Source organism: Cygnus olor, chromosome 4 (assembly GCF_009769625.2).
Source record: "Cygnus olor isolate bCygOlo1 chromosome 4, bCygOlo1.pri.v2, whole genome shotgun sequence".
Classification (NCBI taxonomy): Eukaryota; Metazoa; Chordata; class Aves; order Anseriformes; family Anatidae; genus Cygnus; species Cygnus olor.
The window spans coordinates 26,759,424-26,777,887 of record NC_049172.1 but is presented as its reverse complement, the minus strand read 5'-3'; the positions used below and the strand labels follow the sequence as shown (position 1 = coordinate 26,777,887).

At 39.0% G+C, this 18,464-nt stretch overlaps 1 protein-coding gene across 1 annotated transcript; it reads right to left on the bottom strand.

Moving 5' to 3' along the window:
- Positions 1–6,624: 6,624 nt before the first annotated feature.
- CBR4 (carbonyl reductase 4) lies at positions 6,625–13,856 on the bottom strand. The gene is made up of 6 exons (XM_040557085.1): positions 13,713–13,856; positions 10,930–11,071; positions 10,269–10,389; positions 9,851–9,987; positions 9,130–9,264; positions 6,625–7,801 (listed from the first exon to the last, which is right to left on the bottom strand). Exons 2-6 carry the CDS (start codon positions 11,069–11,071, stop codon positions 7,623–7,625), a joined length of 714 nt encoding a protein of 237 aa, XP_040413019.1. The 5' UTR covers positions 13,713–13,856; the 3' UTR covers positions 6,625–7,622.
- Positions 13,857–18,464: the final 4,608 nt, after the last annotated feature.

The following is an 18,464-nucleotide window of genomic DNA, read 5'->3' as shown; positions in this document are numbered from 1 at the left end:
ATTAGTGTTTTCTTGCAACATACAAAAACCAGCGTAATAAAGGGCAAAGCTACCACTACTAATTGTCATGCTGAAACAACAAATTTCTGGTCAGCCTATGCATCCTAAAAATGGAGATGGGTTGACAGTGTTTCTAATCACTAATTCTGAGGACAAACACATCAGTTATCTGTCTTCGCCCAGGGCAACGATGGAACAAAAAGAACATAGCACCTTAAGTGAGAAAAAAACGTGTTGATGACTAGTGCATTTCCACAGTCCTTGCTTCACAGTTCAGATCTGTCTGGTCCTATTTTGGCAGAAGTCAAGTCCAAATTCAGAACCAATGTTATTCTCAATGTGGAAACCTGAGGAAGCTTACACAGAGCCTTACTAAGCAGTTACTACAGCAGAAATCTAGTTCCTTCTTAGAAAGAATAATACAGTAAGGGGAGCTCAAATGAAATGTCCTTTTAAGAGGCAAAACTAAGTTTACTAATTCTGCAATGCAAGTAGCTCCTCCAAAATACTTCTCATTAAATAATTTATTATGAACAGAACTCACCTCACATAAATAATCTAATACTTTTCGCTCTCGCTGAAATGGAAGGACACCACCTTGATTAATCTAAGAGCAGTACGGGCACATGATAAGCATTCCTGGAAGCCAGATAGTACAGGCATGGTCATTAGAAAGAATACACCATGGTATGAACAGAAACAAACATTTTACAGAAAACGTAGTGAACAGCTTTGCAGAAACATGCAGTAAATTCATCACCCATCTAATACTTACTGATAAACAACACAGCTCCGCTGTATAGCAGAAGGCTTAGCATGACCTCCGCTCTGATATGCTGAAAATCATGGTGAGCTATAAAACTACAGGTCGTCTCCATTCCATATGCCTTCTGATAAAAGAGCTACAAGAATACACAGAGAATGGATGCAGTTCCAGTCTACTACTGGCAGAGCCATCTCATGATCAAAATTCATGCACATAGATGGACTAAATGGCCTCTACATAAAGCACATGCCATAACTATTGTTTCTTTTCCCTAGAGTTGCAGGAAGCTTTCAGTAAAACAAGACAAGCTAGCCAAAAGAAAAAAAAAAAAAAGTCACACTGACAGCAGCAGGAAGTAAAACACACTTTAACAGGTCTTCAACATTTGGGTGGAGATGTCTTTAAAATACAGTTTCCAATGCAGAGGTAAAACATACTTCCAGTGCACTTAGAATTTGAGATACAGAGCTGTGAGATCTGTAAATTAGAATTCACAAAACATCAAACTGCTTCACTAACATAATTCAGCAATTCCATATAATCACCTTGCAGTTATCTCTAAAGAAATTACCAAAACTCCAGTTTTTAACATACTGCTAAGACAGTAATGAGCAAGACTAATAGTTATCACTATTTAGTAGCTAAGGAGATGATTTAGAATGCAAGAAATTCAACTGCATGACCTAGTAAGCTCAGTAGATGGGAAGTAACAACAAAAAATACAAATACCAGTGGCCGCTGAAGACATGTCAAAAACTACTCCAGATGCTTCTTTTAGGACTGACTTTGTGTTACGAAAATGAGACATCTATTAAGCATACTGACATGCAGTGCCTAAAAGATCCAAACTTGGGTATGATGATACCAGGTAAGATTTCATGGTTTTTCACTTGTATGTGTACTAGGCTTAGCTAGCAAGGTTTTAGTAATGGGGGGCTGCAGGGTGGCCTCTGTGAGCAGAGCCCAGCAGCTGCCCCATGTCAGATCAGAGCCAGCTCCAGCCAGCTCCAAAAGGGACCCACTGCTGGCCAGAGCCGAGCCAGGCAGCAACAATGGTTGGGCCTCTGGGAGAGCAGAGTTAAGGAAGGAAAAAAGAGGAGTGAGAGAGTGGTGTGGTGGAGCTGGGCTGTCCGTTGGTGTGACACCAGCACATTATGTAGTCTCAACATGTTTGGTATTATCATATCCAAACTGGCAATTTGTAGATTTTTGGCAATTTACTGGCAAGTAGCCAAAGCAACCTTGGTTTTAACAATTAAGACAGAAATATTAGTTTTTATTTCAAAATATGTATGAGACTATGCTGGTAAAGTACACCAAGGAAAGAAGAAGAAAAAAATCTATCAGAATTGGATCCGATGTATTTAAAAATAGAGTGGAAAAAACAGACTGTCAGTTCCCATATTGTACTTCCATGAAATGAACCAAAAATATCCCAGACTGTAAAAGATATGAGCTGTTAATATGAAAAATAAAAGCATAAAATAATGGAACAGTTGTAGTCATAGTCATGCTGATCTAAAGATGTCAGGCACGGTACAGATAATATTTGTTACTAACTCAGCTACTAACTATCTACAGCAAAAAGGAGCCTTCAGCACATGAGCATATGGGCTGAAATTGAACAATGTGTGGGTAAAAATACAACGTAAATTGGGGCTTCAGCAGAGTTCTTACTTCTAAGGCACTAAGTACAGCCAATGCTCTTCAAAGACTTCTCTCCACCACTACATTTGCCCCATCCCTTCAAACCGATTGATTACCTGAATTAAATGGTGCATCTGGTACTGGAAACTTCAGTTTTCATCAGCTTTTCTTAAATGAACTACACTCTGCTTAAAAGAGGGGGAAAAAAGGCTCACACTACTGTAACTGGCAATAGTCACCTCAGTTTCGTGCAATACAAGCTCTCACACTATGCAACAGATCAAAGGAGGAAAATTTGTCCAACAGCTATAATCATTGCAGTGCATGTTTTAACTGTAGTTAATGTACTAAAGAGGTCGAAAGCATGGATTTAGGTATCTACTTTCTATTCAGATTTCACTGAGCTCAATATTGAAACCTTTGCCATTTTTAAAAATCACTCCTTACATCCACAAACAGTCCAGGATATATGCATTTGGATTTTACACTGGTAACAGCAATGCCAGTATCAACTTTGTATCTACACAGGTAATCCACTTCCCTAGAAGTGCATAGAGATATTAATCAATTCCCCATGTAATAATGCCTTAGGATAGACTGCCCTCAGGAGGCTGAAATGAGATCTCTTCATGGGAAGAACACATGAGCATTATACTCAGCACATATTATATACTTCTGTTACAATAAAAGAAAGACTGCAAAAGCTGTTCCACAGTACAGCTCCTACTCACAAGCCGCAATATTAAAAACAAACAAATAAACAAACAAAACCACTCTCACCAACATTATGTGTCCTGCTAGAAGCATCTACTGATGATAACCAATTGCAATGCCTACGAAGTAGGAAAAGCCTGATGTAGTCAGTTCACTACAGCAAGTTCTAAGTTACAAATATTTTTCCTAAGAGAGAAGCAGAAGAAGTAAGGCTTCAATGACTGATCCAGGAGGAAAAAAGAACACCATTTCTGAAAAAAAAAAAAAAAAAAAAACTGTAAGAAGAGGAAAGAGATTCTTTAAGAACTACGGAATAATAGGAATTTCTAAGAGTTCACTCTATACCAACACAGTAGCAGAATGGTAGTACTTAAAAAAAAAAGATTATAGGAGAGTTCTAAGCAATGTAGCAGGTGGGAAACATCAGATGAGTAAGAACACACACCTTCACTTCCAGTAGGAAGGGAGTCACAAAAATTCTGCATGTCTAATAAGAGAGTGGACTGAAGTTTTCAAAATGGAAATAAGAAACCATGGTAAGTCAGTCAAGCACAGAGTCCTATTCAAGAAATACACAGGCACAAAAAACAAACCAAAAATTTTATAAATAGCTTGGCATAAATGGTAGAAGCACATGATGGAAAACCTGAATTTTGTTTTTAAAAAAGGACAGCGATGCAACAGACACCCCAGAAACATGATGGAAGCAAGACAAATTAGGACATGATTCAAAATTATAGGAAAGTTGTCAAACCTGATATCAATATATTAACTCATCAAATCAAACAGGGATTGAATTTCCAAGCCTAACAATGTAAACTCTGTTGTTTGACTGTATTATTACCCACACAAATTAAGATGATGGCAGCAGCCATGACATCCTGCAGAATATCAAGGACTCTAAGGCCAGCAATGTAACTGTAACGAAAGATGGCAATTATCAGCAGGCTGGATAAATGTCACAGCAGAGATGCCAAGATTACATTCTTTTAATGCATGGTTGTTTCGTGCAGCCAATCAGCGACCCCCAGCTCTGGCTGTGGTCCCAAGACATGATTCAAAACGCTATTTTCAAAGACTGGCTATGTGATGGTAACTGACCAAGTTTATTAATAAAGACAGCAGTCCACTACTGCAGACTTCCAAAAAAAAAAAAGGAACAACATAGGGAAATCTGTTAAAATGAAACCAAAAGAATGAGTCAAAAAATTAAGATGCAGTGCAATGCATAAAGACAACACTGAGATTGTATGCACTTTATGCACTATGATGACTTTAAATATAGAAGCTCAAATTAAACAGTTTTTGAGGGGTGGGGGAAGCTAGCATGGGTTAAAAGCTACTAGAATGTAAAAGTCACCCTTAAGAAGAACAGTAGTCTAGCTTTAGAAGTCAAATGGCATCTGTCACTGAACATAAAGTTAACAGACAGCTCGGAGTTTAAAGAAATGATTTGCAAAAGTGCATAAAAACTGAGCACCTTAGGAAGAGGTTCTTAGTAAAAAAGCCCATGATCAAAATAAAAAGCCAAGTGCTCAAGGCAGGCAAGGTCACAGAGGAAAAAATCCCCAAACCCTGAACAAAACCCTATGTTAGTTTCTGGTAGCATGCAGGAACTTGGGCAGAACCTCAACAGGCAACTTGTTGGAGGTTTTACCCCTCAGAGAAAAACATTAGGCCAGGGCTGGGGCCTTTCACTCTTGGATTCTACATGAAATCAAGTGACTGCAGTCTGAAACTTTTTGGTTAAAACCGACTCCTCATCAAATGAGTGGAAGCTGGCAAAAATGACACCAAGCTTTTGGGGAACTTTGTGGGCAGAAGGATAACTTGTTTTTAAGACATTCCAGAGGGATCTAGGGAACTACGGGCTACTTACCTACTTCTTCACATAGCAAACTGCCAAAAATTGTACTAAGGCACATAAACAACTGGATAAACACAGTGAGGAAAGTAGGAAAGTCAGTGTGGCTTTTGCACAGGAAGGGCATGTTTTATAAACATTTTAAGAATTATTCTGAAGACTAGAAGAGCATTTGAGTACAGAGATCTAACTTACACAGCATGCTTGAAATTCTAAAATTCACATTCTCTTGCCAAAACTATTAAAGATGCTGTGCCGTCAAGAGAAATAGTCATATTGCTAAGTAGCTTAAGGACAGAACTAGCGGGCATACTTTTCTAAGGGCATGGATCACCAAAAGAATCCCACAAACACCTATGTTGGGGCTAGTAAAGTACAACCTATTTGTAAGATTTCTCAGACAGAAATTTCTGAAGCCAACTAAATACATATATATGTATATATATATATATATATATATATATACACACACTTCTCAGAGTAGCTTTACACAGTAAACCATGAAAAGGATTCTTTCTTTTAAGTAGTTTTCAGCTCTCATTTCCACGTTTGAAGAAAAGAGAAAAAAAAGGTCTTTTAAAAATACTATTTTAAAGCTACAACACTTCAATCTGGTCCTATATCATATTTAACAACAACAGTAAAAAAAAAACATAGTATGTATTGCAATGTTTTCAGAAAATTATTTAGCAGCATATTGCTAAATTCTTCTAAAGGTATTAATCCAGGTTTTAATCATAAATATAAACTCAGAATGTTATTACTAATAACTTATTTAACAGTTCCCTTATTAAACAAAATAATAATAATAATTATAGTCAGAACTCACTAACAGGGAATTATTTTTAGCCTAAGTTTGGTTTCTGGTCAAGATATGTCACACAGATTTAGCTTGTAAAATCCTAAGGAAAGGCATGGGCAGCAGCCAAGTCACTGACAGATGATTGCCTGAGTAGTAAAAATGGGAGTCCCAGCTGTCCTTCCTCACCTTCAGCACCCTCTGAAAAAAACCAGCTATTTTCTGACCAGCTCTTCCTATCAAAGAGAAACATAATTAGCAATTATAGTTTTGGTGCAAAGACACATATGATGTAACTTTTCACAGCAAATAACACCACGTCTCATCAAAGAGATATCAGTAAGATAAGGCCTCCTGAAAGGCCTACCTTTCAGACACCAAAGTGAGTAACACAACCCACTGTAAAACTCCCTGGAAATACAACCATTCCTTGTATTATTTCTTAATACATACCTGCAAGAAGCTTGAACATGTGCTGTTTCCTGGCACAATGACAAAATTTCTCAGCTGCAGAAATGAAGAAAATGTCAGACTTTAAAGACTCAAAGTTATCATGGGTGAGATCTCTTCTTTCTGTACTTCAGTTTGTGCCAAGACGGGAAGTAATTTCAAAAGCTGAATCAACATCTGGATCATGATGCAATGAACACTGGAGCTAAGAGAAGGTCCTAAACCACATTCACAGTTTTCTTCAGAGAAGATAAAAACATCAATTACCAAAAATTACTTGATCTCAGTAGAAAAGCCTGAGGTCAACCTTTTGGCAATTTTTCAGTAAGAGAGGAACACTCAAGATCATTTACACTTGAATAATTACCCTGCTTCAAAAGCCGCTTTGAATCAAATAAACAGCTATTTTATTGACTATACATACGTATTAAAGAGCATCAACATAACATCGCTGAGCTGAGCATTAAGGAAGATATACAGCAGTGCACCTTGACTTCACACTTTGGAAGCGATACTTGTTTTCTCAACACGTACTGAGTCACTGAAAAGACTTTTATGCGGCAAGGCCTGCAACCCTGCTCTTCACCAGTGGCCAGCCCAAGTGTCATTGAAACTCAGAATACCACAGAATTAGCAACTCTAGTGACCAATCAACACTCCTTCATTATACTCGAGTGCAACTGAATTAAATAAGTGCTGTACGTACATTTAAGAATAGAATTACAAAGTTTGTTTTTATAAAAATATATAATTTTTATATATTACATACTATGTATGCATATATAATTGCATGCATATAATTACATCTCCTAAAGGCAGTTCAGGTATGCTGGAGATCCAGAATCTTCTAGCTTCGTAGTTTCAGCTACAAACAAACAAAAACCAAAGAAAACTCTTTGCCGCTTTGTAAGGCCTGACTGATAAGAATAAAAAATTTTACTGTTCACAGTCATCAGCTTACATGCAAAACTTGATGCAATCATAACTGCCAACCAATACATGTCTCTGCACTTTATTAATCTTTGTGTAACATGATAATTCAGAATACAGTCTCCACTCTATCCCAAAAAAACATTGGAAAACATTACTTTATAAAAATATAGCACTTCAAAAATTTATCAGGATGTTATTTAAAAGTACCACCATACCAAAACCAGATCCTTTTAAAATTGTTACATACACAGACTTCATACTACCAAATGGACTCTTCCAGGCAGCTAAACATACACACCTTACTTTACTCCTGATGAATTACTCCTCTGACTAAAGAATATCAAGTTAATCACACATGTGAATCTTTAATTAATTTCCCTCTCATTAATTAGTATACATTTATAGATTATCATCGTGACATTTACGTAGGTACTTATTCAAGGTAGTATTTAAGTCAGAAGCTGCAAGCCTCCATCTACAACTAAAGTACTCCCTGTAACATAAGGGGACTCTAGAAGAAATAAAACAGCGTGTGCAACTTCATGAGGGTCTCCAAATCTTCCAAGAGGAATTGCTTTCTTCAACTCATCTTCTTCCAAATGAGCAGTCATCTCTGTGTGAACAAAGCCTAAGAGAGGAAAAACATTTGAAGAGTTATCTAACCTCCAATTAAATTTCTCCAGTGGATTTTCCCTGCAATCCTCTAAAGCAAAATCTACTACCACAATTCAGCACTGGCTACCATTCTCCAAAGTCTCAGAATTCAGTCTACATCATTTTAGAGCCAAGAACAAATTTTTACCTAACCAATAAAATGTCTTCGTTTTGAAAGAACTGATGTAATAATCAAAACACACTGATCTGTAGAAGTCAATGAAAACAAAGAAAAGGTAACTCTAAAATTGGGCTCAAAAACCATATTTAGCATCACTTTTCTGAAAAACAAAATATAACGTAGGTATGAAATCTCTGGCAAGGAACACCAACAGCTTGCAAGTGTTTCCATTATGTTTCAGAACTTATTCTAGCACTTGCAAGTATTTCTGTTATAACCCTTATTTCAAGAATATTTCTTTACAATTTTGAAGGACAATTCTTTACAATTTCAGCTCTCTGAGGCTCCATATTCCCATTGCTGCGTTTCTTTTCTTTATGAAGCTGCAGCATGTGTGATCTGTAACCTCTACCTGACACCCAGAATGGGAAGTCTCAGTTTTGCTTTCTACTGTACACCTCTGCGCCTTTATGATGGCTCTGGTCCCTTTCGTGAGCCATTCAACTTACTAATCAAGAAAAAGTGTTTTCCCTGCCTAGTTCAGAAGCTGGATTGGTTATGTAGAAATCTGAAAGGCATGACAGCTAGCACAAGGTGAGCAGCAGAGTACACAGCACTGAGCAGAGAATGTCAGAAAAGACAAAAGGGATTTTTCCTTAAGGGCAGTGATTTGCCTGGAATAGATTGACTTGTGAAATAATAGCCTCATCCTCACAGAACTGTCTATCCAGACTCTCTCTGTTTACTAATGGGAATAACAGGGATACTTTCATGCCAGCTTCTCACTGACATTCAAGTCTCTCTAATAACAAACAAGCATTCTCTATCAGGACATGAAAGTAGTTATCTGTATATAACTAGCTCTAATCCTTCCTGCTGTAAGGATGGCAAGTTTTGAAGGAGGAACAAAGAAAAAAAGCTATTTATTATGTAAGAGTGGATAGAGGAACAGGTAGACACACGCCCCCAAATTTCTCAGTGTTCCCTTGAAAAGACTGAAGTTTTTTGTAAAAGAATATATTATACCTTATAAAGCAAACAAACAAAAAATGTACTTACAAAGGTTGAAGAAAATCAAAGTAATTTACCTTAAGTTACATTCAGAGTAGAGCAAATATCCAGCAGTCTTGACGACCATTTATTGCAACAGTCAAGAACTTAGGAATTTCCCAAAAACTAACCTGGAGCAACCACGTTGACTCGAATTTGCTTTCTTGCTACTTCTTTAGCAAGAGACCGTGAAAATCCAACTACTCCTGCTTTGCTAGCACTGTATACACTTTGACCAGAGTTGCCTTTAAGTCCTACAACACTTCCTAAAATAAAGGAACATCAAAGAAAAGAAAAGATTAAATGACTAATTTGAATGCTTGTTTTAGTTTGAAATTTGGAATGGAAAATGAGATTACAAGAAAAGGAGTTGAAAGTGTATTACTAAGTGAGCCTTATAGCCTCTCTCCGGGATAAGCAATCCCTTAATTATCTGTGATTTTGATGAGATGCGTGTATCTATGTTGGGGAACACGTACAAGGAGAGTAAACTGGAAAGCTTTTTAAAAACATATCATTGCACAGAAAAAAGAAACCACCATATTTAATTATTTTTCATAAGTAGTAGCTGGTAGATTTAGCTACTAAAAGAGCTAATAAAGAATGGTAAAATTATTTTTTTCAGTAAACTCTCGGGTGTTTATTATTGAAACATGCTGTTTAGCAACATTTAGAAGTTGCTAAAATTAAATGAAAGAATAAGAATTCATAAAGAAATGCTAAATATAGAATACAAAGAAATACAAAGAAAATTGTCAATTGTAACAAGTAACATTCAACATGTTACACATGACAAACCTTTCTAGAAAACTTGCTCACACAGAATTCCACCGGAATAGACAAGCAACTTACCGATATTAACAATAGCACCTCCTTGTTGTTGAATCATACTTTTTACAGCAGCTTTGCATGTCAACATTGTTCCCAAAAGGTTAGTGTGAATCTGGGATATCATATCTTCAGTCTTGGTTCTCAGTAACAAGCCATCCCTGATAAATAGACCAGAAAATATAAATATATATTGGGGGAAGAAGCGGAAGAAAAAGGAGTAGAGGGGGAATTCATGAACTCAGAACCTACGGTGAGAGCTATTGTCAGCTGTCAGAATTTTACTTCCATCAGAAATACAATGCAGGTGAATACCTACTACTGTTTTTCAGATGCTCTCATTAACAACACACTAATTGCAAAAGCCCTTTCCCGTACTTGGCACCTTACAAGACAACAGTGTGGTCTAGAATTACATATAATCTTGTAACTAATAACTAACCTGTTGATCGCAGCTGCATTAACCAAGTAGTTAATGGGACCTAAATTCCTCTGTATCTCCTCAAAAGTATTTTGGACTTCTTGTTCTCTGGATACATCACAGCTAAGTGCCAGATGTCCCGCTGTATTGAAATAAAGGCACATGATAATAATAGTAAAAGAAGGTGCATCATTCATAAGTCTTCTTAAGAATTTATAAACTCAATTGAAAAAAACAGTTGTTGAACTAGTTATAACACGAGGAACCCATTCCATCTTCAGAGAATTAAACAGGCACAATTTTCAAGTACTATATTGATTAGCTACATGACAACAGTATACAGTATTTTTGCCCTCTTGAAGTCAGCATGAGCTGACTGGTCTCAGTTCTCACTTGGTCAGGAGCCATGGATGAGACCGTTCACACCAACTCCCTGTTGGGACCTTGAATATTTCCTTGAATCTTAACTATTCTACTGGCAAGACATGAATTGTAATATACTTAACTTTCCCATAGAACATTGCAAAAACAGAATTGTACTGATATAACTCCCTCCCCCTGCCAATTTCTCAGCCTTTGTTTTCATCTAGTTAAATAAAAAGGCTTATTTAATGATTAACTACTTTCACAAGTTACCTACGCATTCGACAGTGAAGAAATTATTACAAAGCAGCATACATACCACCAAGACTACGTGCAGTAGTTCGGGCTACTTCCAGATTTCTAGCAATAATCGCCAGGCGGCAGCCTTTCTGTGCCAATAGTTCTGCAACAGCTTTTCCTATTCCTCGGGATCCTCCAAAAATGGCGCAGACCTTGCCCATCTTCAAAAATAATTTATAAATTGCAAATCAAGCATGAATTTCAGGCCCAATATTGCAGAAGACAAACACTGTTGTTGCCAATATCATGACTCGTACTATTTTGCAGCATTTTAAAATACTGGATTATAAAATTATTGATTTTTAAAATTTTATTCAAAAAAAAAAAGCGGAACTAAATTAGACACCACTCCTACAAATGCAAGTAAATTCTTAAACATTTCTGAACTAGTAAAAAAAAAAAATTATGCATGTAATCCAGCGTTTCAATACTAGTGTTATAACTCCTATTTAGCTGAGGAAATTTATATATCTATTTTTATATATCCAAAGGCCATGACATAACATTCTGCTGCTTATTCAAAGCCAACATACTAGTTGTAACTATATTACTCTTGCACTATGCTAGTACTAAAACCATTTAGCCTCAAGGTCTCACTCCATCCTATCTATCTGTGCTAGACACCCAAACCACAAGCATTACTTGAGCATGAGTTGATAATATGTTTTATATATGACTTGATATATTTATACCAGGTTAATGCTAAGATACACTACTAAGTTACTAACGCTATGCTTAACCACTAGCCTTAGCTTTATTTATTTATTTTTTTGCTTCTACTTTTGAAGAAAGAAAATGCTTTTTGAGATGTGAAATGACTCTGAAATAACTAGCTTAGATGTCTAGGCAGGACTGTAAGATGGAAGTACTCCTATAGAATGGAGGACTTCTATTTGGCAACCTCCAGAGCCCAATCAGCTGTTTAGGGACTTCCTGAGCCAGAGGCAGAATCCAAGTAATAGTAATGAACCTCTTTTCCATACATTTGAATAAATCCTTTTTGAATCTAATCATACTTCGTCTCTATAACATCCTAAGGCAACGAGTTACATTATTTGTGGAAAAGTACTTCCTTTTGTTCTTAAATTTCTTTCTGATTAGTGAATACTCTGCTTTTCTCCTCGTATCTTCCCCTTTCTGCTCATAACTTGAGACTACGTACACTTCTGCATATTACCTTTCTTCCTATATCCTCTTCCAGGTTTACTTAGCTACTCTCACACCTGTGGAAGACAATAAAAGACTGCCCAAGCTCACTAATCCTGTCACCCTACCCTTTGTCTTATTTAGTTCTATTATACCCTTTTGACATGTGATAATCACACACAGTATTAAACATACATGAACAATGAACACAGTCAACTCATACAATGACATAACAATTTTGGTCTTCTGTGACCAAAACCTTCCTGAAGGAGCAGTCCGTCCTTTTCTATAATAGAAAGTAAACCCAAGTGCCTGGAATCAACCCATGCATCCCCTTCCCAGCTGGCAAGTTTAAATTGGCCTCCTAGGAGCAGGAAGAGGACTAAATACTTGTGCCTCAGATGGGGGCCCTTTCAAAAGAACACGTACAAAAAGACTTGCTGTGTGAAGGCAATTCCTTGTCCATCATGATGGATCTATCCACACAGGCTCCTGGAAGTTCTTGCCTGATTGTTGCAACAATGTGGTACTAGGATTTGTTTCTTCCTCCATATTTTGTTCTTACCAGCACTGAACATACCTACTCTCTTATTTTTATTTAAAACCTGGAATAATACAGGTTGGAAAGGATCTTTGGAAGTCATCTTGTCTAACTCCTCCACCCAAAGCAATGTCAGCTTAGGTCACGTCACTCAGGGCCTTGTCCAGTTGAGCTCTGAAGGATATTCATAAGCGTGAAAAAACTCACAGCAAATCTTGAGTGTTGCCTTAATCAGTGTAAGGTACCTCTGCAGCTCTTCAGAATCAGTTCTGGGGTTAGCTACAGTGAGCCATCGCACGCTGTTTATAAATGCTTTCATACCTGTATGTACGTTCCTTTCTCTGAATATGCTTAGGTGTACAGGCCCCCAAAAGCTATTGGTGCAAATAAAGGTGCCATGAATTGTTCTGGGCTGACGAAACTGCCTCTAAAATCTATCGTTCTGCCCTTCCTGTTCTCTGTGACAAAGGAAAAAGCCCAGTGACTGTAGTGTTTTCAGAAATACTCAGTCTCTTTGTGCATTAACCAGGTAGTCACAGGGGGAGCACGTAAGCCTAGTTGCAACAAAACAACATACAATCTGTGTTTTAAGACAAAAAAAGCCACACAGCTTCTTTGGAGGTTGACTTGGGAAAAAAAAAAAAAAACACGCAGTAGGATGAATAACACGACATTCCCTGGTCACGTAACTGCAGGGAAGAAAAGCCTCCCTCACACACCAGGGCGGTTTGAGCCCCGCAGCCCACCACATACAAGCTCCTGACGGCGCAGGAGGGCAGCCCCTCACCAGCCGTGCCACGCCGCCCCGGCCCTCGAGGACAACCGGCCCCCCCCTCCCGCCGGGCCCTTTTTTAAAATTTTATTTCTCTTTTTGTTTTGACTGCGGCCGGGGAAGGGACGCCTTCTCTGCGAACCCCCCCTCTCCCCTCTTCGCCCCGCCCCGCGCGCCCCAACGGCCCCTAACGGCCGCCGCCAGGGGGCGCCCGCGCGCAGCCATGCCTTCCCCAGCGCTGCGGGCAGCGGCAGCCGGCGCCCTCCCGCCCTCCCTCCCGCCCTCCCTCCCGCCGGCCGCGGAGGCGCCGTGGCGGCTGCCGAGCGCCCGGCTGCGCGCTCACCTCCTCGGGGCGGGGCGGCGCGGCGCGGCGCGGCGCCGGGGTAGGGCGGGGGCTCCGCGGCGCGGCTCCCGGCGCGGCCCGGCGCTCAAGATGGAGCCCGCGGCGCGTAGGGGTGCCGCCCGCCCGGGCGGCGCGGGGCACGCCGGGATGTGTAGTCCCCGCGCAGCGGTGGCCGTGCCACGGTGGCAGGGCGGGCCCCGCCGCCCCCTCACGAGTTAGAGGGGAAGGGGCGTTAGGCGGCCGGGGGAAACAGCACGGGTTGTGCGAAGGGGAAACACTCCCTGCTCCTCCCGCTGCTTAGCGACGTAGCACGCTATCCCCAGTCGCACCCCTTCACGGAGCTGTAGCCGAAGGGCCACGGTTTTGTTCTTAGCTCATCTTTATTACTGAAGGTTTTCTTCCCCCCCCCCCCCCCCCCCCAGCATATCCAAAATTTCTGATGTATTTTGATTCTGCTGTAGGAGTGAACACTATCACGCCCCAATTGTTTAGATACACTTTTTCCACAAATATGTGAGCAAGTTTCACTCTTGAGAAACTTACTGTACCTGAGTGAAAAGTTACGTCAAAAAAAAAAAAAAAATACACACCGCCACCCTCAGGCTTGCACAAAACAAAGCCATCAGCATTCTGGCACAGCACCCAGTGTTTTCATACCCTCCTGGCTAAACAGGTTTCCCCACCACAAGGAGGATTATTTCACACCTCAGCGTGAGGCCTGTGCTCCTGTTTGTACAGCCCGGCCCTGGCGTTTCCCTGGCCCAGGCAGCGAGGAGCAGCTTGCCTCACCGCTGCTCACACCAAGCACTCCCCTTCCAGGGCAGTTACACATTAAACAAAACCACTACCACCACCACCCACTCTGTAAAAGGATCTATTCCAGAAACACCGCACGGATGACCTTCCGGCCAGGACTCCAGCCAGATCCCAGGCACTGGCCCCTCCTACCATCTATCAATGGACTTCGGACCTAAGAGATTTCCACTGCGATCTCTGTCTCTGGTGCTATAGCTCACTTCCCCCGATACATCTGACTCCTCACTTAAGGAGGGCACTGCCACAGAGGGCGTCAGTCTTTACTTCTCCGTATATCAAAACGGTCCTAACTTTCCTCATTCTGCCTTGCATAGTCATCCCTACTCCCATTCACTACGTGCTTTTATATACACTGCACAATAATATCTATGGCAATCACTTTAAGAATTTATCATTTCAATAATTTACCATGCAACAGCCTCTTTGGATATTCCTCCGATTGTTGGTGAAAAGTATTTCTCAGCAAATATAACTAGGCTTTAGCTCATAATCTGCTGTCAGCATTCGGACTATAAGCAAAGAGTTCTAAACAGCCAAGATTTCCGTCATATTATGATGTGAAGTTATTCCTGCCCTAATACATCACTAACCACAATATCGGTTACTGAATCTCCACTCATGGTATAGACAGCTTTGAATCGTTGCCCACTTTGGTCCTGTGATACAGCCTTCTGGAAATTCACTATGTCTACTCATATTTATATTCAGTGCACTGTATTTACTGTGTCGTCTGTTTTGTTGGGGAAAGGGAAGAAAGTGGGATGTTGGGAGATGATGACAGGGAGAAGGGAGTGAACAGAGTCAGAAAGAAGAGGAGGGATAATAAATGTGGAAAGATTTTGCGTAATGATTTGAACTGAACTCTATGAGATAAACACAACTAAAGCTCTACACTGCAGGAGTAGTAAAACAGTTAATAAGCAACATGACTTGATCCTTCACCTACCTTACCTTTATAAGCTCTAAGAAGAACTTATAGAAGCAAAAGCTTTATTTTGTGAACACAGTAATTAGCCCTCAGACCTGAGACACATGAAAGTGAAAGACTTCCAAGATTCCTAGTGTCTGCTTAGAAATCTGTAACATTTGTGAACAGGAGGAGACCAAAGGCTGTTTGAAGCAGGAAACTGAAGGCATATCCACAAGCATTAAGCCATTTTTATAACCTCCTATTTTAGCAGGATTGTTCATTACAGGACTATGAAAATGTTTTCAAGGTTAACCCTAATGAGGCACAGATTTACTGAGTGCAGGAATACCAGCTTAATGTGGCACATCTACTTACTGACAGAAAACAGCAAGTCAAGGGACTGTGCAGTCATCCTGCCACAACTGCAAATAGATGTGATCCTAACCATAAGGACTTCTGGCAGAACTTCAGCTGATGATTTGCCAACAATGAGTGTTGAACATGGTCCATAATAAATAGCAACTGTGATAGTGATAGTGACAATCACTCATATCTCATATACTGCTCACCTCCTTTATCTTCACCAGTATTATAGGAAATGTCAAAGACAATATTCTTTACAGCTGTTACCCATTTTGCAGCCCGAAACATATACAGTAACACTTGGAGCACTTTCAAGGAGCTCAATACCCAACATTCAATTTTCTCCATCAGATTGCCCTAAATAAATCTAGTTTCATATCTCATCTCCTCACAGAAATACTTTGGTGTCATTTCATCTTGCTCATGTATTACTGAGCAGCTGAAGACTTCATCTCCTTGTGAGATACAGAAGCCCATGACATTGTATTTCCTTCCAATGACTGAGCATTAGCGTAGTAAATCATAATACCAATCAGCTGGCTTAATGAGGTAGGAAGTAGGTTATTAAAAATGAGAAGAGGTATTTTTAGATGATTGCTAGTGCCATTTTTTAATTTATCACAGTGAGTATTTTCCTTCAAAAATTAGCAGAATCGATTAGCATTCTTGAAAAGAATTAACTATTGCTCACTCTAGACTATGTCAGATCAAGTGATGGCTGATTATATAAAACGTTTGCCTTATTTCAACAGTTTTAATTTGTAATCATTTTTCATAGGTATTGATTTTCAGGAGCACAGTTTATTACAAGATTGTCCTAGAAGTCCAACGCATTTTTCTAGATCCCCAAAACAGGTCCAGTAAGCACTCCTGCCCAGCCACACACAGTTAGTATTACAGCAATCTAGGATGGCACAAGCTATTATCCTGAAACCTCAGAAAGGAATTTTATGAATCATATATATTTACAGTTATTCATTTTATAAAATAATTAAATATTTACTGCAAAGGGGGGGGAAAGAGCAATTTACAAGATCAGTCTAGAAGGTATGTCTTTTATGTGATGCAGGCTGATGCAGCTGTAGGGTGCTACAGGAGTCTGAGCTACTTTTCTAGAACAGGAAAATTCCACATATATATATATATATATTATTTATATTATATATATATTATATATAAATATATATATATATATATATTATTTATATTATTATATATATATATATATGTGGAATTTTCCTGTTATATATATATACACACATATATATATATTGTTTGTTTTTATCCTCACCTGCCTAAACGTTCTCTATAAGGTTTTGTATCATTTCTATACTGAACATACAAAATATACTATATTCTACATACTACAGTGGCAGATTACTCCCAGCTTTCTGTGGATAAGCTCCCTTTTCTGCCAGAGTTCAACTTCCCTTCATCCAGTTTCTTCACAGTGTGTTTATACTTGAATGCAGGACGTGCTCTTTCCCTCGGCCCATCCAAGTTCTTTCAATAGACACAAAATTCATATACCACTGCTTGAGTAGGGTAAATTTCTTTAGGGAACTATAGATCTGCCAAAAAGTCACTTCTGAAGGGCACAGAAAAAAAAAATCATGACTAACATTTAGGAATGAAGTACATTTGTCCATGTTTGGGGAAAAAAAAAAAAAAAAAGAGAACTTGAAGGTTAGCTTTTCAGAGAATTACTTAATCGAAACACCGAATATTCTGAGGAGATTGAAGGTAGCATTTCCCTCCTGATTGTCTCAGCTTAGCTACTGAGCCAGAGAAAATACGTAAGCAATGACAAAACGTTTCATCAGAGACCTTGCTATTTCCCAAAACAAGATAGCTGCTTCTCCTTATAGCTGATTCTGTGCAGCAAGAGGGTCATGAGGCATGACTTTTTAAGATGTATCTGCAACTCCAACCAACCTTAACTGGAATGGTGAAGTCCATTGCTTTCCATTGTTTCTTCTACGTGATTCTTCCTTTCGTGTTTTTCTCCCTTCCTGCTATACAGAAGGATAAAGAATGCTTTTCTTTCTGTCTTACAAGAAGAAGTCATCTTTATCACCTGCAAATCATACTTTTTTTTTCCCTAATATTGCTCACAGACTGAAGATTTTCAAGCAAAATTGCCCAAATCTAGACTTACTTGACTACCACTGCATAATACAAAGTTGCATATGCACACAGATCACAATTATTTTAGGCAACTTATACAAGTGGGAAACATTTCTGCAGTGTGGAATGTTTACATAGCGGAACTCATTCCTGTTTACTTCATCAAATCATCATTCAATTTGAGGATGCCTTTCATAAACAATTATTCTGCTCTAATAGTAACAAGCAACACATTTGCTTTGCAGACACCTCAATGTAGCACTCCTCTCAACATTAGTTGTCTGCCATGTGCTCCAAAGTGTTTTCAAAAAAAATATGGCATGCCATCTGGCTCCCAAACGCTCATTAAATCCATTGGAACATGAATGTTTAAAGAAGCTATGATCACATGATGCCCAACACTTAAATAGATATATTTATTGACAAAACAAGCAAGAAAAAAAGGAAGTGGTTAAATTATTTTTTTTTAAATAATTTAACATTTCTTACAATTAAGAACGTGCCCGCCATTTCAGAGAACAAAGACAGATGACAGA

Excerpts from the sequence above, each read along its gene's own strand:
- CBR4 (XM_040557085.1), bottom strand. The coding sequence starts at position 11,071 with ATGGGCAAGGTCTGCGCCATTTTTGGAGGATCCCGAGGAATAGGAAAA. Across the intron at positions 10,390-10,929 it reads TACTGCACGTAGTCTTGGTG|CGGGACATCTGGCACTTAGC; the intron begins GTATGTATGCTG and ends ATTTCAATACAG. Across the intron at positions 7,802-9,129 it reads AGTCAACGTGGTTGCTCCAG|GCTTTGTTCACACAGAGATG; the intron begins GTTAGTTTTTGG and ends TTCCTCTCTTAG.